Source organism: Rana temporaria, chromosome 1 (genome assembly GCF_905171775.1).
Source record: "Rana temporaria chromosome 1, aRanTem1.1, whole genome shotgun sequence".
Classification (NCBI taxonomy): domain Eukaryota; kingdom Metazoa; phylum Chordata; class Amphibia; order Anura; family Ranidae; genus Rana; species Rana temporaria.
The window spans coordinates 451,543,211-451,566,280 of record NC_053489.1 but is presented as its reverse complement, the minus strand read 5'-3'; the positions used below and the strand labels follow the sequence as shown (position 1 = coordinate 451,566,280).

Here is a 23,070-nt window from a genome sequence, read left to right as displayed (position 1 = left end):
TGGTACTCAAAAGCGTCTATAGGAAATGCTTAAAAACATTTACAGGTCATCAGCTTAGAGATAACAATGATGGTCCTGGAATTATTTGTCTTGCTCCACAATGTGGTACAATTGTAGTTTTCGTATGCTCAGCACCTAATGCATGTGTATGTGGGGGTGTAGGGCTGCTACATTTTTTTGGAGGAGTTTATTTTATTAAACTTTTAAACTTATAATGTACGGGGTTAAAGTGGTTGTAAACCTCAGACATGAAATATGAACAAAGCATATCCCTCTACAGTGTGTACTTGTCTCAGTTCAGAGCACTAAGTGTCATTTATGTGTGCTGCCTTGTTCCTCTGCTATCAGCACAAATTTCTGACAAGTTTTCCTGACACCAAGAGAAAAATGGTGACAGAGGAGGGCTGTCCAGCTGATTGACAGCCTCCTGTGAGCTGTGTGGAGAGGGTTGTTTCCCTTCCCTTCCCTCCAATCAGCTCCCAGAACTCTCCTTACTGAGCTATTAAGTAATTTCAGCTATCCGCCCACTTTTTTCTGAACGCTCAAGCAAGATGGATGTAGAGAAGTGAAGACAGCCGATAAACAGGTACAACCTATCTAGGAGGATTTGTTTAATCTCTGTGCATCATCTGAGGCCAGGCACTTTACTGAATATATGTAAGGTATATTTGTTCCAGTAGCATGAAAAATACCTGTTGATCTTGCAACAAATCTTGTCAACCGATAACATTCTGTGCTCTCTGCCTGCGCTGCACTCTTATCAGTTATATTGTTCAAGGGACTGTAAGATCCGGTCTTGTCTAGGGTATATACACAAGAGGATGGGGGGGGGGGGGGGTTGTTCCCAGTAGTCCTGTCCTGTTTGTTGTCATTCTAGGATTGGATGGCAGAATCGTTGAAAAACATACATTGGTGTATAAGAAGTTAAAGGAGTTCTCTGACCTAAAACTTTTAACCCCCGCTGTGCCCGGGCTGTAAAAAAATAGAAAATAAACTGTCACTTACCTGCCTACGATCCCCCGTTGTTCCGATATCGCCGTCCCGTTCTCCGGTCCCGGGCCCCTTCCGCTTCCTGTGTGTCGGTGACTCATAGTGCGCTCAGCCTATCAGCGGCCGCAGCAATGTCCCGTCGCGGCCACTGATAGGCTGAGCGCACTATGAGTCACCGACACACAGGAAGCGGAAGAGACCGGGACCGGAGAACGGGACGGCGATATCGGAACAACGGGGGATCGTAGGCAGGTAAGTGAAAGTTTATTTTCTATTATTTTACAGCCCGGGCACAGCGGGGGTTAAAAGTTTTAGGTCAGAGAACTCCTTTAAGAGGAATGGAGTCAAATTACTCCACTAAAATATTATTATTCTTAAACTTGTAGTGCTGCATCTTCTTTTACAGGAGATAAACCTAATAATATGTTCTCCCACTGCCACAGTAGAGCAGACAGGCAATTTTAGGACAAAGCCAAGTCCAATTTTTTTTACAATTTAACGGCAAAAAATCCAGTTACCAAGTGCAGCCCAGAGAAATCTAGTGGGCTGAAAAAATGTTCGGCCAGCTTGCGCAGCCTCCAGCTGACACATTAGAGATAGGTTAGAGTCATGCTGTTTTTTACCACAGCAGGAATTGAGAACTTTTCTAACAGGCAATATAGAGTTGCAGACATACAGTAAATGTGATCTCCACTGCCTTGGGCTAGCGCCCATTTTACAATCAGCAAGGGATCACGCCACAGATCCACTGCCGTTTAGAGCAGAGCAGGTGGATGACACATCTGTGTCCGCTAAGTTTGTCGAGTGGACACGGACACAAGGTACGTTTACCCCCGCCTGTCCACAGAGATGAATGGGCCCTCCGAACAGGTCTGACTGAAAAACCGACAGGCGAAACAGATCAGAACGGCCATGTGAAAAAGAGGCCTCAGATAGTCGAGCCAAATGTGCATTTTTAACATGCACCAATAAAGTGAACAGTAAACCAAGGCCTCCTCAAACCATATATTTTGTGAAAGCAGAAGACCTGTACATGTACAAAATCCTTGTGCTCATACATCCTACCGTACATGTCCAAATGTTAAAAGAAAAAGAAAGAAAAGAAGAGAAAGAAAAAAAACACCCTCCCTGTAAGTACACACATGTACAATACCCATACTACCTACTAAATAAATAATATACAGTGGGGATCGAAAGTTTGTGCACCCCAGGTAAAAATTTGTATTAATGTGCATAACGAAGCCAAGGAAAGATGGAAAAATCTCCAAAGGGCATCAAATTACAGATTAGACATTCTTATAATATGTCAAAAAAGTTAGATTTTATTTCCATCATTTACAATTTCAAAATTACAGAAAACAAAGAAATGGCGTCTGCAAAAGTTTGGGCACCCTGCAGAATTTATAGCATGCACTGCCCCCTTTGCAAAGCTGAGACCTGCCAGTGTCATGGATTGTTCTCAATCATCTTCTGGGAAGACCAGGTGATGTCAATCTCTAAGGTTTTAAATGCCCAGACTCATCTGACCTTGCCCCAACAATCAGCACCATGGGTTCTTCTAAGCAGTTGTCTAGATAACTGAAACTGAAAATAGTTGACGCTCACAAAGCTGGAGAAGACTATAAGAAGATAGAAAAGCGTTTTCAGATGTCAATATCCTCTGTTCGGAATGTAATTAAGAAATGGCAGTCATCAGGAACAGTGGAAGTTAAAGCAAGATCTGGAAGACCAAGAAAATATCAGACAGAACAGCTCGCAGGATTGTGAGAAAAGCAATTCAAAACCAGCAGTTTGACTGCATGATCCCTCCAGAAAGATCTGGCAGACACTGGAGTTGTGGTACACTATTCCACTATAAGGCTGGGTTCACACTACTACACTACTTTCATCCTACTTTGCTCTGCTACATTGGTCCTACATTTATCCTACTTTCATGAACAGGATACTACTTTGGTCCGACTTCAATGATATTCAATGGGCCTGAAGTAGGATCAATGTAGGACCAAAAGTAGTACAGGGAGCATTTTCAAAGTCGGACCGACTTGTGTAGGACGCTACAAGACGCTCTCATAGGGAAACATTGAACACAGAGCAAAGTAGGATGAAAGTAGTGTAGTAGTGTGAACCCAGCCTGAAAGGGATACTTGTACAAATATGGTCTTCATGGAAGAGTCATCAGAAGAAAACCTCTTCTACGTCCTCAACACAAAAATCAGCGTTTGAACTTTGCAAATGAACATATAGACAAGCCTGATGCATTTTGAAAACAGGTTATGTGGACCGATGAGGTTAAAATATAACTTTTTGGCCAGAATGAGCAAAGGTACGTTTGGAGAAGAAAGGGCACATAATTTAATGAAAAGAACCTCTGTCCAACTGTTAAGCATGGGGGTGGATCAATCATGCTTTGGGGTTGTATTGCAGCCAGTGGCACAGGGAACATTTCACAAGTAGAAGGAAAAATGGATTAAATAACATTTCAGCAAATTTTGGATGATAACTTGATGCCATCTGTGAAAAAAGCTGAAGTTAAAGAGAGAATGGCTTCTATAAATGGATAATGATCCTAAACACACCTCAAAATCCATGGAGGATTACATCAAGACGCGTAAACTGAAGGTTTTGCCATGGCCTTTACAATCTCCTGACCTCAACATAATTGAAAATCTATAGATAGACCTTAAAAGAGCAGTGCGTGACAGACAGCCCAGAAATCTCAAAGAACTGGAAGACTCTTGTAAGGAAGAATGGGCAAAGATACCTCAAAGAAGAATTGAAAGACTCTTGGCTGGCTACAAAATGCGTTTACAAGCTGTGATACTTGGCCAAAGGGGGCAGTACAAGATATTAACTCTGCAGGGTGCCCAAACTTTTGCAGACGCCATTTTTTGGTTTTCTGTCATTTTGAAAGTGTAAATGATGGAAATAAAATCTAACTTTTTTTGACATTTTATAAGAATGTCTAATCTGTAATTTGATGCCTTTTGGAGATTTTTCTATCTTTCCTTGGCTTAGTTATGCACATTAATACACATTTTTACCTGGGGTGCCCAAACTTTCGATCCCCACTGTACTGTACATTAGGAATAAAATGTATGCACGCTTTTTAACAACTTGCCGACTGCCACACACACACCTACATATATTTATGTCGGCAGAAGGGCTTGTACAGGCAAATGGGCATAGATGTACGATCCTTTGAATTTGCCACCTTGCGGGCTCACGCGCCCATGACGCAAACTCCATGTTCGCCAGCGGCCCTTGATCGTGAGACGGAGAGGCAGAACGGGGAGATGCCCATGTAAACAAGGCATTTCCCTGTTTAGCCTAGTGACATGACAGGGATCTACTGCTCCCTGTCATCAGGAGCAGTGATCGCCGTCATGTCAGGGGTAGCCCCACCCCCCAGTTAGAATCAATCCCTAGGACACACTTAACCCTTTGATCGCCCCATAGTGTTTAACCTCTTCCCTGCCAGTGTCATTTATACAGTAATCAGTGGCTATTTATAGCACTGATCGCTGTATAAATGACAATGGTCTCAAAATAGTGTTAAAAGTGTCCAAAGTGTCCGCCATAATGTTGCAGTCTGGATAAAAATTGCAGATCGCCGACATTACTATTAAACATAAAATTAAAATTATAATAAAAATGCCATAAATCTATCCCCTATTTTGTAGATGCTATAACTTTTGCGCAAACCAATCATATGCTTATTTTACCAAAAATATGCAGAAGAATACGCATCTGCCTAAAATTAGGAAAAAAATAGAATTTTTGTACTTACCGTAAAATCGTTTTCTCTGAAGTCCATGGACGGACACAGCTTCCTTATACTCTCCTAATAGACGGAACATAACCCTACAGTCAAGAGGATAAGGAAGCTGTGTCTGTCCATGGACATAAGAGAAAATAGGATTTTGGTACTCACCATAAAATCATTTTCCATAAAAATAAAAAAATAAAAATTGGAGATCTACAGCAGTGTTTCTCAACTCCAGTCCTCAAGGCGCCCCAACAGGTCATGTTTTCAGGCTTTCCATTTTTTGCACAGGCGATTTGATCAGTTTCACTGCCTTGGTAATTACCACAGCTATTTCATCTGAGGGAAATCCTGAAAACATGACCTGTTGGGGCGCCTCGAGGACTGGAGTTGAGAAACACTGATCTACAGCATGTACATCAAAATAAAAGTAATCAAATTGCTTACGCTGACAGTCATATTTTGATATTCAGTGGGCATTGGTGTTTGAGCAACTTCTTCATCCAGTCGGCGCCAGTACTGCGTCATGTCCAATACAGAACGCATGCACAGTGGACATCGGTATCCTCTGTAAAGAAATAAAGAACAATGGAAAATGCAAATAAGTATTCCAACTAAAGGTTTCATTAGTAGTGGAAAAAAGAATTACATTAGTGCCAAGGATCTGCATTAGGCTTAAAGAATCAGTCCACTCAAAATAGACATCCGTTTCTGGTACATGCTGGGGAATTAAGATGGCCAAGCACCAGTAGAATTTCGTTGGAAAAGGTTTGTTTTCCGAATATTCAATTTTCTAATCGACAATGGTTTTCGACCATAGTGATGAGAAAAGGAGCAGGTTGTAAAAATTCTCTTCAACAGTCCTTATGAATTTCTCTTTTCCCAATGAGTTTATCATTTTGCACTGCTCCTATTCCTTTACATAAACACAAAGAAATACAGAATGGCTTCCACCGGAAGTAGCCCATCCTGTGGTATCATGTGGATGGCAGCCATGATTGCCCCACGTTTGCGAGATGCTTGGGGTAGCTATTAAAGCGGGAGTTTACCCGAAATTTTTTTTTTTTAACATTAGATTGATGCTCATTTTGTCAAGGGGAATCGGGTGTTTTTTTTGAAAATCTAAGCAGTACTTACCGTTTTAGAGAGCGATCTTCTCCGCCGCTTCCGGGTATGGTCTTCGGGACTGGGCGTTCCTATTTGATTGACAGGCTTCCGACGGTCGCATACAGCGCGTCACGAGTAGCCGAAAGTCGGTGCGGCTCTATACGGCGCCTGCGCACCGACGTTCGGCTACTTTCGAAAAATCGTGACGCGATGTATGCGACCGTCGGAAGCCTGTCAATTAAATAGGAACGCCCAGTCCCGTAGCCCATACCCGGAAGCGGCGGAGAAGATCGCTCTCTAAAACGAGCCTCAATCCGCAGACGGAAGTGAGTTTCTGCACAGCAATTTGTGTAAACTGGCCCTTCCAGATGCCGAGGACGAGCAAACTCCCGAGCACATGTACAGGAGTTACATCATCCATAATGGCAGCAAAAGTGAATATGTAAATAAACAGTGAATAAAGTGACAAGTGCTTTTGCGCTAAAATAGACCCTAAATGAATAAACCCACCAAAAATATATAAAGTGCAGCAAAACCTAGTAATGTTTACATAACATTGAACAAGGATACAAATAAAAAGAAAGATTCTGCGCAAAATATCACGCTAGTGAACTAATGGTATCACATACAAATACAAATTAGTAGCATAAAGTGATGAACTAATTAATGTAGGAGCTGACAGAATTCAGCATAGAATATATCAAAAATAAAATATCAAAAATAGAATGCAGTGTAGCGAGTCCAAAAATATATTACTCAAAAAGTGCAAAAATATGAACAGATGTGTGCAAAAAAATTAAATGAGAAAGTCCAGTCCCAAAAAATATATAAGAGCACAAATCAGCTGTCAGAATGGATGCACTGTATGCACTGGCTGAAGATGAGCACCAGCTCGATGATAAAAACACAGCCGTGTGATAGAAGATAGGCCAGATCCCTAGCTGAGCTCCCGGGACTCTTACCTCTCAGCCCTCCTTAATGGGCAATGATGTACAGGTCACTCGCAGCCTTCTATGGGTGGTCACAAATGCTTCCTCTCTCCGTTTAGTGAATCCTCCCTCTAGTGGGTCAGGTGCTCCTGTACTGTCCGGGAAGATCCCGCGCCGACCAGATGACTCCAAACACTGTCCTGACCGGGGCCGATCAGTGCGCGTGCGCAGGGGGTCACCCCCTGCGCACTGATCGGCCCCGGTCAGGACAGTGTTTGGAGTCATCTGGTTGGCGCGGGATTTTCTCGGACAGTACAGGAGCACCTGACCCACTAGAGCAGGGGTCTCAAACTGGCGGCCCTCCAGATGTTGCAAAACTACAAGTCCCATGAGGCATTGCAAGGCTGACAGTTACAAGCATGACTCCCACAGGCAAAGGCATGATGGGACTTGTAGTTTTGCAACAGCTGGAGGGCCGCCAGTTTGAGACCCCTGCACTAGAGGGAGGATTCACTAAACGGAGAGAGGAAGCATTTGTGACCACCCATAGAAGGCTGCGAGTGACCTGTACATCATTGCCCATTAAGGAGGGCTGAGAGGTAAGAGTCCCGGGAGCTCAGCTAGGGATCTGGCCTATCTTCTATCACACGGCTGTGTTTTTATCATCGAGCTGGTGCTCATCTTCAGCCAGTGCATACAGTGCATCCATTCTGACAGCTGATTTGTGCTCTTATATATTTTTTGGGACTGGACTTTCTCATTTAATTTTTTTGCACACATCTGTTCATATTTTTGCACTTTTTGAGTAATATATTTTTGGACTCACTACACTGCATTCTATTTTTGATATTTTATTTTTGATATATTCTATGCTGAATTCTGTCAGCTACTACATTAATTAGTTCATCACTTTATGCTACTAATTTGTATTTTTATGTGATACCATTAGTTCACTAGCGTGATATTTTGCGCAGAATCTTTTTTATTTACATCATCCATGGCTACCTGATGGAAGACACAAAAGGTGCTGAAACAAAAAGGTGCTGAAACCGGAAGAAGACTGGCAGAAGTTGACAGAGCGACAAAGGCGACTGTGGCCATCACGTCGATAGCACACAGGCACGTATGCTATAAAAGGTAAATGTCTGCTGTGCAAACCTGCACATTGCTGCAATAGCTCACTTACAACATCTAAAGTGAAATAACTATTCTTAAAAACATTTCCTTCCCGCCCCTCCTCCTACCTCTCACTCACATCCTGTATAACAGGGATATTAAATAAAAGTTCATAGAGGTTCAGTCAAGCAGAGGCCTGAATCTCATAATTTATTCTTAATGGCACCTCGGAGGATTGGCAAATTTTGCACACGAAGCGCAATTTAAAAAGAGGGTCAGGGACTTATTTTTCTGCATGCAAGACAGCCTAGTGAAATGAATGGGCTGCCTACACACAGAACACAGGCAGCAATTATGTCAACCCCCCCTTTACTGCATAAAATCCTGAAGTTACAGTAATAATGCAGTATCATCTGATGATCTGTCCTCTGGAAATTATCTGCAGTCCAAGGAAGGAGGTCTTCCCCAAATAAAGTCTGAAGCTGAATGAGAATTTAAAATCAGATTATGAAAAATAATATTTTATTGTTTGGACATATAGGGAAGAGGCAAATTTAAGGGGTTGTAAAGATTAGTTTTTTGTTTTCTAAATAGGTTCCTTTAACCGCTTAAGACCTGGTCCTTTAGGCAGGTAAAGGACCCGGCCAGTTTTTGCGATTCGGCACTGCATCGCTTTAACTGACAATTGCGCGATCATGCGACGTGGCTCCCAAACAAAATTGGCGTCCTTTTTTCCCCACAAATAGAGCTTTCTTTTGGTGGTATTTGATCACCTCTGCGGTTTTCATTTTTTGCGCTATAAACAAAAATATAGCGACAATTTCGAAAACAATGCAATATTTTTTACTATAATAAATATCCCCCAAAAATATATAAACATTTTTTTTTCCCTCAGTTTAGGGCGATATGTATTCTACCTATTTTTGGGGGGAAAAAAATGAAAAAAAAAATCAAAAAAAAAAAAAAAATCGCAATAAGCGTTTATCGATTGGTTTGCGCACAATTTAGAGTGTTTACAAAATAGGGGATAGTTTTATTGCATTTTTATAAAAAAAAAAATGTACTACTAATGGCGGCGATCAGCGTTACTTGTTATGTGCTTGTGCCCAGCCGTGCCATTCTGCCGAAATCTATCTGCAGGAGGCGGTCCTTAAGCTAGTGCATTGTTGGTTCACTTACCTTTTCCTTCAATTTCCCTTCTAAAATGTTTTTTTTATTGGTCTGAATTTCTCACTCCCTGTTTCTACTCAGTAAGCTGTTCTGGCTGACTATCCACCGCTCGGATAATGGTGGAAAGCTTACTGAGGAGAAACATGAAGTGAGAAATTCAGGCAAAAAAAACATTTAGAAGGGAAATCGAAGGAAAAGGTAAGTGAACCAACAATGCACTAGCTTAAAAGGAACTTATTTAGAAAATAAAAAACAAACCTTTACAACCCCTTTAAAATATAGGCATATATAGCAATATGCATTTGCTCATTGTTGGCTTAGTTTTGGATCAACAAAACAATACTACAATTACATTCGGTTAGGATGCACAAATTAGATTAGTGTCATGTACTTACTGTTTTAGCATGTCCTCGTAGCATGGACTGGAGGAAAGCAGAGTACAACACGTTAGAATTTATATAATTAATGTCTATGTAAAAATTTTTATTCTGGTCATATATAAACAGTTTAAAGAAAACACGATTAGTACACCAAGCTGCAGAGATACCCACTGAAGTTGGATGACTGATGTCAAGAAGACACAACAGACTTTAAAGAGCCCCGATCACCAAACCATTTATTTTCACAACATTCTCCCATAAGATTGTATGTAAACTTGCCAATACAAGTCTCCCTTCTTTAGACATCCAAAAGCCAGGAGAATGCTGATGGGCACTTTCTCAGATTTTGAGCAATATTGCAAAAGAATAAAAAAATCCAAAAGGAATGGTAAGCATTCAGATTTTTCTGTGTTTTTTGCTGCAATTCTTTAAGTTCGTTACAGGGTCTCTTTAATCAAAGACTTATGGCTTTTTCACACGGAGCGGATCCGTATTGATCCGCTCCGTTAGCCCGTTTGGCTCAGCGGGGATTCCTCAGTTAATCCCCGCTGAGCTGTCGGCGGACAGGGCGGTCCTCGCACACAGTGCAGAGACCGCCCTGTCTCTCCTCCGCTCTCCCCTATGGGGAATCGGATGAATACGGACCGTCTGTCCGTATTCATCCGATCCGTCAGACGGAAGAAAAATAGGGTTTTTTTCCGTGTGAAAAACCGGATCCTGACGGAGGCGGGTGATTACGGACGTTAGCGAATGCTCCATCCGCTAACGGCCGTGATCCCATAGGGAACCATTGTAAGTCCGTAAACGGACTTATGAAAAGCGGACCGTTCGTCCGCTGGTGTGAAAGGGCCCTTACTGAGGGGCCCGCTTCTTCTCGCTGTATGGGCTGATTAGGGAACATGCACCCCAGCATCCAATTCTCTATGTGTATGACAAACTTGATTGGGCTTCTTGGATCTCCTATTTTGTAAGCCATCTATTTACTCCTATGCAACAGAATGCTGGAAAAATGTATTCTTCTTTCATTGCACCTTGGCAGCACAGAGCAATCATGCTGCAACAGTGAATGTTATCAGGTATGCGAATATAAATGTGTAGATTTCTGCAAAATTTGAAGTTCCCATAGCCAGGATCAGCCAGCAATTTTTTTTTGTCTGTGGGTACCTTTAGGACGTACTTCATTTTTGATACTTAAAGAAAATAAATGGTCTCGCTGCTTCTGTCCCCCTGCAGCTTGCCGAATTTGCCGACTCCTGCCCTCAAGGTATGTGGGGCATAACTTGTTAAGGTATACACTGATGGGCAGAATTTATTAAGGGGCACGCTGATGGGTATATTTTGTCAAGACGCTCACTGATGGGCATGTTTTGTTGAGCACTTTAGAGTGCCCCTTAACATAAAATGCAGGGCTGTGGAGTCGGTAGATAAATGTTCCGACTCCGACTCCTCAGTTTTATGTACTTCCGACTCCGACTCCGACTCCTCTGTATTAATATGCGAATGTATTTTATACATTCCTTGAGGGAAAGAAACGCAACCTACCACAGGACTACTGGCTGGGAAGCCAACAGTCTACTGTATTGCACAGTTTAAGCAAAAGACAAACACAATGAAAACAAAGTTTTATAAAAATACATATATTAATCAATCAAGTGGCTGGATAGTAGCAGCATGCATAAACATCAGGAACAGGATATTTACCAGTTCAAAAATACAAACCACATTATTTGGTTGTTTTAGAACAAAAACAAAGCTTATCAATAATGAACCAAAAACAAAATCTGTAAAACCTAGAAATGGTTTATATTAATCTTGAAATGTAGTTATAGGCTTAGCAAATGCAAATCAATTAAATGTAGAGTTCTAAGGAAGAGAATTGCCTCTGCCAGATCCTCTTTCATAGAGGCTCTTAAAGCGGAGTTCCGGCCACAATTTCACTTTTTAAATATAAATACCCCTGTAATACACAAGCTTAATGTATTCTAGTAAAGTTAGTCTGTAAACTAAGGTCCGTTTTGTTAGGTTGTTACAGCATTTAGACACTTTATAAAATAGAAATTGACTGGGGCCATCTTAAGTGTGGGCATCATGAAGCCAGACTGTATGACTTCCTGGATTTCAGCCTTGCAGATCTAGCACATGCTCAGTGCTGCACAAGCAGTGTCAGATCAGGTTTCAGCACCTGTGCTGTCCAAGTCACATGATTCTTTGAGACTGGGGATTGCACAGACTCCTGGAAAGTTACACCCACTACATTCCCAGGAGTCTGTGCGGTGTAGGTTAGGAAGCATTAAGCACCTAGGTGCAGGAAGTGGGAAGATTAACTATTCTACCTAGCAACAACACTTTGAAGGCATCTAAAAAAAAAAATTTTTTTCGTAAAGGACTAATGACATTTTTTTAAAACTACTGATGTAATGTTATATTTATGGGTGGAACTCCACTTTGAGTCAGGCTCTATTATTTTTAGGGCTGAAAATAATCTTAGAGAGGTAGTTGGGCTGCTGCTTTCTCCTTTGTGTGCTTATCTGCTGCTGAAGATAGGGCAGTGGGAGGATCCAGGAAGGGGCATTTATTCTAAAACATGATTTTCCTAGGAGAATCGCATAGTCATGTTTAAAGTTTAAGCTAACAATCGGAGTTTACAAGTTTTTATAGCCTTAGCTAAATGACAGCAGTTTTTCCAATGGTTTACAGCTTCAGTCTTGAACTATTGGCCCTCCATTCCCTTCACTTATACAAGTGTCTCACTCTCTAGTCCTGCAAAAAACATATTTATTTAATCCCTTATCAGTGAGAGGCTAGGTTACACATGGACGCTGCGTTCCCTGTAAAAGCAGAACACAACACTATGGAAAGTATAAGTATTGCAGCTCCTAATTGTGCGTTGCGTGCCATATAGTGAAGCACATGAAAAGCATGCTTCTTCACGGTCACTTAACGTGTTTGTTTTGCGGTTACGTGAGGCACTGCATGCATTGGTCTTTATTCTTACAGTAGAGAAGTCATTAATTATAACTTTTTGTGAATTGGGACATTTAAACTTGCTTTTTTTTTTTTTTTATTCCAATCTAAATTTAGTAGGAGTCGGAGTCGGTGCATTGTTTGCCGACTCCGACTCCAGGTACCCAAAATTTCCCCCGACTCCGACTCCTCGACTCCGACTCCACAGCCCTGATAAAATGTGCCCATCGGCAAGCCCCTTATTTTATGTTAAAGGTTCACTCTGATGAGGACCACCTGATGCAAGGGGGCACCCAGTGTAATGAATTATGCTGGTAGGGGCGCCTCATGTAAGGGGGAACACTATTGGGCATTTACAGAGTATTACCAGAGTGTGTGGAGGAAACAGTAAGAAAAGCCCCAGAGTGCAGCTTGCGCCAAAAAATTCAAGAAGACAATTTTTCATGGCACAGACTTTTAAAAATCATTTTGTTATCGGACCTCCTTGAATTTGAATTCACTATGCCTGTGATAGAAAATCACAAAGTGGCACATGATTGTGAAGTGGAAGGAAAATGATAAATGGTTTTGATTTTTTTTTTTACAACTAAATATCTGAAAAGTGTGGTGTGCATTTGTATTCAGCCCCCTTTACTCTGATACCCCTAACTAACATCTAATGGAACCAATTGCCTTCAGATGTCACCTAACTAGTAAATAGAGTCCACCGGTGTGTAATTGAATCTCAATATAACTACAGTTGTTCTGTGAAGCCCTCAGAGGCTTGTTAAAGAACCTTAGTGAACAAATAGCATCATGAAGGCCAAGGAACACACCAGACAGGTCAGGGATAACGTTGTGGAGAAGTTTAAAGCAGGGTTAAAGTCCAAGCTTTAAACATCTCGTGGAGCTGAGCTAATCAGAGAAGCAGCCAAGAGGTCCATGGTAACTCAGGTGGGAGAATCTGTCCACAGGACAACCATTAGTCTTGCACTCCACAAATCTGGCCTTTTTGGAAGAGTGGCAAGAAGAAAGCCATTGTTGAAAGAAATCCATAAGAAATGTTGTTTACAGTTTCTAAGAAGTCATGTGGGGCTTCATCCCCACCATGAAACATGGTGGTGGCAGCATGTTGTTGGGATGCTTTCCTTCAGCAGGGACCGGGAAGCTGGTCAGAGTTGATGGGAAAATGGATGGAGCCAAATACAGGGCAATCTTAGAAGAAAACCTGTTAGGGTCTGCAAAAGACTTGAGACTGGGGCAGAGGTCCCCCTTCCAGCAGGACAATGACCATAAACATACAGCCAGAGCTACAATGGAATGTTTTAGATCAAAGCATATTCATGTATTAGAATGGCCCAGTCAAAATTCAGACCTAAATCCAAATGAGAATCTGTGGCAAGACTTGAAAATTGCTGTTCACAGACGCTCTCCATCCAATCTGACGGAGCTTGAGCCATTTTGCAAAGAATAAAGGGCAAAAATGTCACTCTAAAAATGTACAAAGCTGGCAGAGACATCCCCAAAAAGACTTGCAGCTGTACAAAAGTATTGACTCAAATGCACGCCACACTTTTCAGATATAGATTTGGAAAAAATTTGGAAAACCATGTATCATTTTCCTTCTACAATTATGTGCCACTTTGTATTGGTCTATCACAAAAAAAAAACAATATAGGTTTATGCTTTTGGTTGCAACATTACATCATTTCAAGGGGTATAAATACTTTATCAAGGCATTGTCGATATGCTTTATGAGAAAGTCACCATAAGAATGTGACTATACCCAAGTGGTTTCTCACCTGTGTAGGAGATGCCCACAAGGAAGCACACGTGCTCCCACTCTGGAGGTATGGATATCCTGTAAGAGAAATGCTGAATTAAAAGTGGATTTCTTATATAAAATGTATCAGGTCTAGTTTATCCAAAAAAAAATGCAACTGATTAAGAGTACAATAATAACAAATATTTCCACTTTCACCTCATCTTAACCCCTTTAATATATTAAGGTTTCAATTTATATTGTGCAAATATAATCTTCCATTTTTCTTTCTGGTTCCTTCTGCTCTTTCTTGGTCTAATAATGCCAATTTGATACATATGGAAGTAATTAACAGACATTTCCTTTTCCTAACACAAAAAAGCATCAACAAAAAAGTGGTCACGGCTTCTTCGAGATTTGCATTTCCATTGTCCAGAGGCGTCCCTAGGGGGGGGGGCAGAGGGGGCCCTGACCCCCCCAACATCATGCTGTGCCCCACCAAAAATATATATATATATATATATATTTTTTTGCAAATTTTTGTATTTTGCTCCCCGAGAGGGAGAGCTTCCCCAGTCAGCTCTGCGGGGGATTCCTCCCCCTCCCTGTGCTCGCCGACACTGCATAATGCGAGCGCTCACACAACCAGATATTCTAGCCTGGGCCGTGTTTAAGTGTGTGCACTGCAGACTGCAGTACACTGTAATCACTGAACTACATTATCTCCATCCCTTCTGTCCCCACCGATCTGTCTCCCTCCCCCTCTCCTGTTCTTTCAAAACATTCACAATTTACTTTCACTTTCAGTTAGGCAGATAAGATACGGTGCAAATTTCCTTCCTGCATCCACAGATTGCAGGAAATAAACTTGCATGATTCCCCCATCAACAGACAGTGGTGACAGGGGAATATCCCTCCTGCCCAGCAATTATATTCTCCCGACAAACAGTGATTATCACTAGTGACTATACAGCAACCACTAGTGATAATTATAAGAGAATCTGCTCATTAATGGTTCAAATCTCAGCCAGTTTCTGCTGAACCAACTGAGATTTAAACTGTCTATGGCTGGTCTTAGCTCTTAGGCAGCCCATACATTGATTAGCACTGTGGAGTGTCGGCTTCCTGGCGTGATCGGGCATGTGGGATTTCAAACACACCCGAGCCCATCTCTATTGTTGTAGACAGTTGAGCTCCCTGCAGGTTGCTTAGCAGCAGTGGACCCTTCTCTGACATGCTGATCGGGATGCAATCCAGGTGATGCTCTTAGTCAAATCCTAGTCATAAATATCAGTGATTTTATTGATCAAAGCCCACACTTTACAGGCATAGAGCCCACATGGCTGCTGATCATACGGTTGATTATATTTATGTGGTTGTACTCTTGATGCTAATAAATACTGTGTTTATTAGATCTGACTGGGAGCATCACATGCCGATCAGCATGTCAACAGAGAAGGTTATACAGCATTACTGCTGCTAAGTGACCAGCTGGGGGCTCGGCTCTCTCTAACCAATAGTGCCAGCCTTCCCCTGCATGCATCCATAATGTCACTAGCACTAGGTCCTAATAGACTGCTGCCGCTGTCAAGGAGACAGACGCCAGACCAGCTCTATAAATAGCAGGGACAGGACAGCTGGGGATCCCCACTGTGGCAGAACACCAGGGCCCGGTGGCAAGACAACCTTTGCAACCCTGATAGTGCTCCCACTGCTTTTGACCCTTATATTTTCTTGGTGTGCTGGTGACCTATATCTCTTGTTTTCTGCCACCCTGGGGGGCCCCAGTATAGTAGGAAGGGAGCTCACTGCAGAACATGTGAAAGGGCCCATAGTGGGATCGTAGTAAAGGGCCCCAGGAGATTATATAATTGCATTTTATAGTTGGGCCCCCCTACTTTTGTCCCTGTCCCGCCATGTGCCCCCCCTAAATATGAAAGCTGGAGACGCCACTGCCATTGCCACAAACCTTTAAGAGCCAGTACACACTTCTTGAATTCTCCAGCAAAGAAAACAAAATGCTACTTTTATAAGCCTTGTCATACAGTCATGTCTGCTAAAGCCTAATGCCACGTACACACGACCGTTATTCATGTCATGGAAAAAAAACTACGCGATTCCTCTCAAGCCTGCCTTGCATACACACGATCATGAAAAAAATGCTCAAGCAAAGCGCGGTGACTTACAACACGTACGACGGCACTATAAAGCGGAAGTTCCATTCGAATGGCGCCACCCTTTGGGCTGCTTATGCTAATTTCCCTGTCTCATAACTTGCTTCTGAGCATGAGCGTTTTTTCCCCCCTCGTTAAAGCGTACACACGACTGGTTTTCACGACGTGAAAAAACAAGAAAAAAAAATAGAGCAGGTTCTAAATTTAACACCCATTTTTCTCGTCGAGAAAAATGCTCTGGAGCTTACACACGACCGTTTTTCACGGCCAATTAAAAAAATGGCATTTTTCTCATCATGAAAAATGGTCGTGTGTACAAGGCATGACAGACGTGGTATCTTAATCTGTAAATATATACCAACAGGATGATGCTGTAAGCAAATGCTAGCATAAATGCCTATTGATGATAATGTAACCAGTTACTAACCACTAAGAGTTCACAGGATTACAGCAAATAAGGGAATTTGTGTACTAAAATCCATTCTTGCCGCCCATTAAAAGACACACAGGAAACTTTTACCATTGGGTTATACCTTCACCTGCAGGACGATCAAACATTGGCAAACAAAAAAAAAATTGTAGGCCAGCCCAGGATAATCCCTCATACAACCAACGTGTACTAAAAGCATGGTTATAATACACAGGGGTAAGACTTCAAAATACTATTTTTTTTTTCTCATCCATTGTGGAACACAGCAAGTCCTCACCATCAAGACATCAAAAAAGAAGCCCAACTGCGAGGTGGGCAACAGCAAACAACCGCTACCAGGCCCAATGTGAACTAGGGACACTTTGCAGCTCAAGGGCCGCCTGTACAACAAATGCCTGCAACTGGCAATGGGTAAGGCTGAACCAGCCACCTGGTAAAGGAGAACATAACTAATGGGGAAGTACACATGATGCCCAAAGACTAAAAGAACAGGATATAAAAAGTAAGAAAAAATTTTGGGAGAGAAAACAATAAACCATAGACAATACACAGGAAAAGCTAGTCAAAAACAATTTCCCTTCAGGCAAAAGACACAACCTAAACTGTGGTCAACAAAGAGAAAGAGCTCCCCTGGAAGAACTAGACACACTATTAGATTTTTTTTTTTCAGATTTACCAAAACCATATAATACTAGGTCAAGCCTTAAGGTTTTCAATTTGTATGCTATCAAGCAGGACCTTGCACTACATGGTTTTGATAAATCTGAAGACAAAAATCTGCAGAAAATCTAATAGTGTGTATGGGGCCCTTAGAATTAAGTCCTGGTAGTAGAAAGAATAAAGATCAGAGATGCTCTAAGCAGGGGGGGGGGGGGCTGGTTATTTTATTTTTCTTCTGAATACCACATTTTAGGATTGTAACAAAAAACTTACAATACAATGCAGTAGCACTGCAGTATTGACCAAAGGACACAAGATGGCACTGTGGAGCCTCCCTACCCTCACTCTCAGAGTGAAAAGAAAAAAATAAATGAGCAAGGGATAAAGATAAAAAAGAAAAAAAAAAAAGTCAGACGATAAGTGGAAATGTAGGCACAGAGTGTGAGCTCAGGCTAAGGACATATTGCCTGGTAGTATTGCACTCTCCTCCTGTCCTGTGCCAAGGATCTGGGCTTCCAGCCCGGCAGACAAAACAAGAACAGGGAAGCGCTGAGCTGGGTGAGTGCCATGGATGGGCACAGCACTAGCAGTACAGGGTGGGAAGAGGTCTGCCAGGTGTGGGGCTCCCCAAATCTCTGCTCTTCTTCCTTTTGGCAAGATAGTGTTTAGGAGTGGCTGAGAATAAATCTACCCGGACCATATCAGAGGCTGCCTGCCAACAAGCTACCAAAAGGATATGTTCACACTAGCCCATGCTCTGAAAAGTTCTAAACAATAGATCCTTTTTCAGCGTGCAGCCGCTGTCAAGTGTTCACCTACTGAATGCCTGTTTTTCTTACAATGAGATAATTTATCTTTTGGTTACGCTTTACCCCATTGACTGAAATGGCAGTTTGACAGGCCACAGAATATGAACATCCATCCCCCTCTGGCTGTATTTCAAAGTCAAGGTGGACGACTGGAAGACGGTAAAACCATGACCGTGAACCACTGAGCACCTTATGTTTCACCTTCCCCCTATCCACTCGTGTGAAAGAGCCCAATATGAACTGTGGCCAGATTGGGAGTGGATTCCCATGTCCGTGGGTTCCAGAGGTAGGCATACGACACGCCCGGCTGAATGATCTTAGGGGGAAAAAAAAACAGAATAATATGTTGTAGACTTAAGGGTGACCACTATTGATTCTTTCTCTGGATGATCTGGACCTGCCCGACGGTTCATCATCCACATGCTTTGTGGGCATAAACATGTATGTTTGAGTGAATCACATGCTTATCTTTATATGCTAGAGAGAACTATTCTCAAGCCTCGTACACACGACCGGTTTTCCCAGCAGGAAAACTGCCAGGAGAGCATTTGGCCAGGAATCCCGGCCATCTGTATGCTCCCTAGCAGTTTTCCTGTCAGGAAAACAGCCGAGAATCCAGATGGGAAAATAGAGAACACTGCTCTCTATTTTCTCATCTGTTTTTTCCAGCAGAGTGTTTTCTGCCAAGAAAACCGGTCGTCTGTATGCTTACCTGTCCCAGCTAAACCCGTGCATGCTCGATAAGAGTTCGACGCATGCGCGGTAGCATACAAGTTTAGTGTGGGGTGTAGCAAGATAGCGACGACGGCATCGAATGTGACGAGCCCCGGCTCATCATAGTCGATGACGTCACCGCGTTCTTGCCATTCAAAAGAATGGCGGTTCTTTTGGATGGCCATCTGTAAGCATGGCTTGGCAAGACAAGCTTGCCAGGAATCCCTTCAGGAAAACCGACGGTTTGTTCTTGACGGGATTCCCGAGTGTGTACAGGGCCTGAGGTTCAGATCATGCCTGCATGCCAGACCATCCTCTGCTGGTACATTGTGTTCAGGACCAGGTACTAACAGCTCAGTGCATCCACACAAAAAACACTGACCATAAAAACAATGCAATCATTTCATGACATTACTTACCTCTAAACATATAGGACAGTCTTGTCTTGAGACATTTTCTATGCACTAGAAAATAAATAAATAAAATGCATGAACACTCCAAGTATCAGATTTTTTTTATTTTTTTGCTTTCCCTTCCTTAGAGCTCTTATATCGGGGCAAACAATGGCAGAAGTTTTGTAAATACGAGATACTATCAGGTATTTCCTTTGGACAAGCGTCCTGAAGCAGTTTACCTCAGCTATAATGCTGGCATTAAAGAGGGTGCTGCACCTGCCTGTATTCCACTTATCCCCTTCATAACCAGGCTGTTTTTTACTATTCAGCATTGTGCTACTTTGCTTGGTCATGCAACACTGTTAACCAAATGAAATTTATATAAATTATTTTCACACAAATAGAGCTTTCTTTTGGCGGTATTATATAAACAAAAAGACCGAGATTTTATTTTTTTTGCTTTAAATAATAGAAAAAAAAAAAAAAAAAAAAAAGTTTTGACTTTGTGCTATATAAGCCAAAATATGTCGCTAGTTTAAAAATGTATTTAGAAAACATAACATCAGGGCACTCGCATATTTTAGGTGCTTCCAGCACACCAAAATATAAAAAGCATTAAGCATCGGATTCCTCTCCAAACTTGTATGTGTCAGCAGCTTGTACAAACAAGCATGTATCTAACCTCCTCCACCGTCCAGAAGGAGCTTGGATACAAGCTTTTTATAGTCTGGTGCGCTGAAGCACCTAAAATATGTGAGCACCCTGATGTTGTTTTCTAAATACATTTTTAAACTAGCGATAATGCACTACCCAGCCTCTGTGCTTTAAAATTGAGGATAAACTTCTCTGGATTTTCCTGTGGGATCCTGCTGAGCCAGTTTCACTTAGGCCCCTTTCAGACTGGGGCGGGAGCTGCGGTGGCGGTATAACGCCGCTAAAAATAGCGGTGCTATACCGCCGGAATTGCCGCGGGTATCAGCCGCTAGCGGTGCGGTATTAACCCCCGCTAGCGGCCGATAAAGAGTTAATACCGCCCGCAATGCGCCTCTATAGAGGCGCATTGCGGGCGGTATTGCCGCGGTTTCCCATTGTTTTCAATTGGAAGGAGCGGTGAAGGAGCGGTATACATGCCGCTCCTCTCACCGCTCCAAAGAAGCTGCTGACAGGAGATTTTTTTGTCTCCCGCCAGCGCATCGCCTCAGTGTGAAAGCCCTCGGGCTTTCACATTGAGTCTGCAGTGAAGGAGTTTTTCAGGCGCGATAGCAGCGCTATTTTTAGCGCTGTACCGCCTGAAAAACTCCTCAATGTGAAAGGGGCCTTAGAGCCCAGGAATGGTTCAACTGCTTATGTGGCCCAAACTTAAGTGTGCGGTCACACTATTGGAGGTGAGCGCATTCACACGGAAGGGACCACGTGTGTGAAGTCACCCTTTTCTGATCAGGATTATCACTAGAGTTTTCCTTCCACAGAAATACGTATAATACCTCAATTTGCACTTTTGTCTCTGTGGATTAATGAAAACTGGGAAAAAAAAATATATATATATTTTTTTTTTGTTGTTCATAGTTACGTTTTTTTTAGCAATATTTATTTTCATTGCGTTATCCATGCATTTGTAGGGTTCGGCATCACCCAGAGCTGCATTTTTTTTATATACCGTATTTATCTTGCTATAAACGCGCCCCGGCGTATAGCACGCACCCCCGAACTTGAAGGAAAATTCCTGGAAAAAAATACTTAGTTTGGATGCCCCTCGTCGGTGTCTTGCCCGTCGTCCATCGCGTCCATGTCTGGTGTCCATCGTGGTGTCCTCCCCGCTCGATCCCCGCGCTGTGTTGGAACCACTGCGCCGACATATACCGAGTGCAGTACACTCGGGTATAGTCAGGCAGGCTCGGCTCCTCTCGCGTAAAGGACGTACGGGACGTGACCGCGAGAGGAGCCGTGCCTGACCGACTATACCCGAGTGTACTGCGCTCGGTATATGTCGGCGCAGTGGTTCCAACACAGCGTGGGAAGCGGGTATCGGCGTATATCGTGCACCCACGATTTTGCCCTGATTTTCAGGGCAAAAAAGTGCGCGGTATACGCCAATAAATACGGTATGTTTTCACAGATTATGGGATTGTGATCAATGCTTAGCAGCTGTGAATTTGCACTTTTGTTTTACAGGAAATGTTATACCACACCTGACACTAGGATGTAACCTCAGGTTACTTTATACCCGACGCTAATTGCAGTCTCAGGTTGCTCTAGAGTAGCTTGCAAGGTTTATATACATTTATAAAATGTAAAATTGCAAAGTACACAGGCAGGAAAAGTATCCCAAACACATTTCGCAAGACCATGCCTGCTTCATCATGGGTAGATGGGTGTATAGTACATCAAAGGCTGGATCAGACTGCCAAATACTGAATACCCAGAGACAGCAGTAATGAGCATCCGACTTAGGAGCTGAGGAGGCAGACTAAAAACCAACCCAACAGAGCACAAACGGGGAGCAGACATGGCTGAGGATGGATGTGTGTGAAAGATCTCCCAGTATTCATTAAATAATGTAAACTTGAATGAAGTGAAACAGGACGTGTCACCTCTGTTGTCTCTGGGTATTTAGCACTTGGTAGTCTGATACAGCCTTTAATGTGCTACACACGCATCTACCCCTGATGAAGAAAGCGTGGTCTTGCGAAACGCGTTTTTTTTTTTAAATAAAACGTTTGTGCTGTTCCATAACATTAGACAAGTTAGATTGCTTAAATACATGAAAAAATAAATAAAAAGGACGACAGATTTTCAATCCACATAGATGCATATTTAGGAAGTAGTCAGGGCCAGGTTTCTTTCTAATGCAGCTCTTATAGCAGCAGAGGGAATGATTTATTAATCAAGCTGCAACATGCTTTGCTGCGTGAAAGAATATATAAATGGCCCTTAGTTTGCTGGCAGGCTCATGGGAGTCAAGGCAGCTGTATTTTATTGCTAGGCAAGAAAATAATGAATGCGTGTGGGATGGGACAATAAAGTTGTGGGGGATAGGTAGCATTATGTTGCCCAAAAGGCAAGGGATGGGGTTTTGGTGCAGCAATCATCCCAAACAGGAAGTTAGGAGTACACTGGATTTCTTGCAAATCAACAGGTGTTATTTTAGAAGTGCAGAATAAAACACTGACAAGTGTGCATGTATTGGAGTTGTACAGTATATTTTTTTTATTTTAATTTGCCCCGACATATACTTTATGATGGTCATCGATATTCAGTAGCTATCACTAGACTAGCTGGGATTATGGCAGGCAAGTCCAAAATCGGCCCAATCGCGGCCCGCATTCCGGTTTTGAACGGCCCGCCTGGTTATTTGGACGTATATATATCTTTTGTGGCCCCAACGATCTCCCGGCGCCTACAAAAGATATATACTGTAATGAGTGCTGCCTTGGAGGTGACAGGGACAGGATGAGTGACATGCAATGCATACAGGAGTATTTCCTGTTTACGGGCGGGCTCTGTAACAGGAAGTCCTGGCTCCTGCGCTGCCATTGGACGGCTGTTCTGTCCATCAGAGGAGGCGGGACTTTTAATTAAAGAGACCGCCATGTAAACAGGAGTTTCTCCTGTATGTAATCTTTTGGCATTCGTCCCGACCCTCCCTGTCCCCTCCAGGGCTGCAGATGGATGGGCATTAATCAGGCTGCACTGATGTCAATGGTGAGTTTGTATTCCTGGCTATGGTG

General features: G+C 42.6%; 1 protein-coding gene across 1 annotated transcript in view; it reads right to left on the bottom strand.

Moving 5' to 3' along the window:
• The window catches only part of RCHY1 (ring finger and CHY zinc finger domain containing 1), a 51,400-nt gene that overhangs the window by 1,151 nt on the left and 27,179 nt on the right, over positions 1-23,070 (bottom strand). Inside the window, exons 5-8 of the mRNA XM_040327714.1 lie at positions 19,367-19,411; positions 14,201-14,259; positions 9,471-9,497; positions 5,201-5,321 (exon numbers count right to left, since the gene is read on the bottom strand). Of these exons, the coding sequence (XP_040183648.1) occupies positions 5,201-5,321; positions 9,471-9,497; positions 14,201-14,259; positions 19,367-19,411 (252 nt within the window). The remainder of the gene's footprint in view (positions 1-5,200; positions 5,322-9,470; positions 9,498-14,200; positions 14,260-19,366; positions 19,412-23,070) is intronic.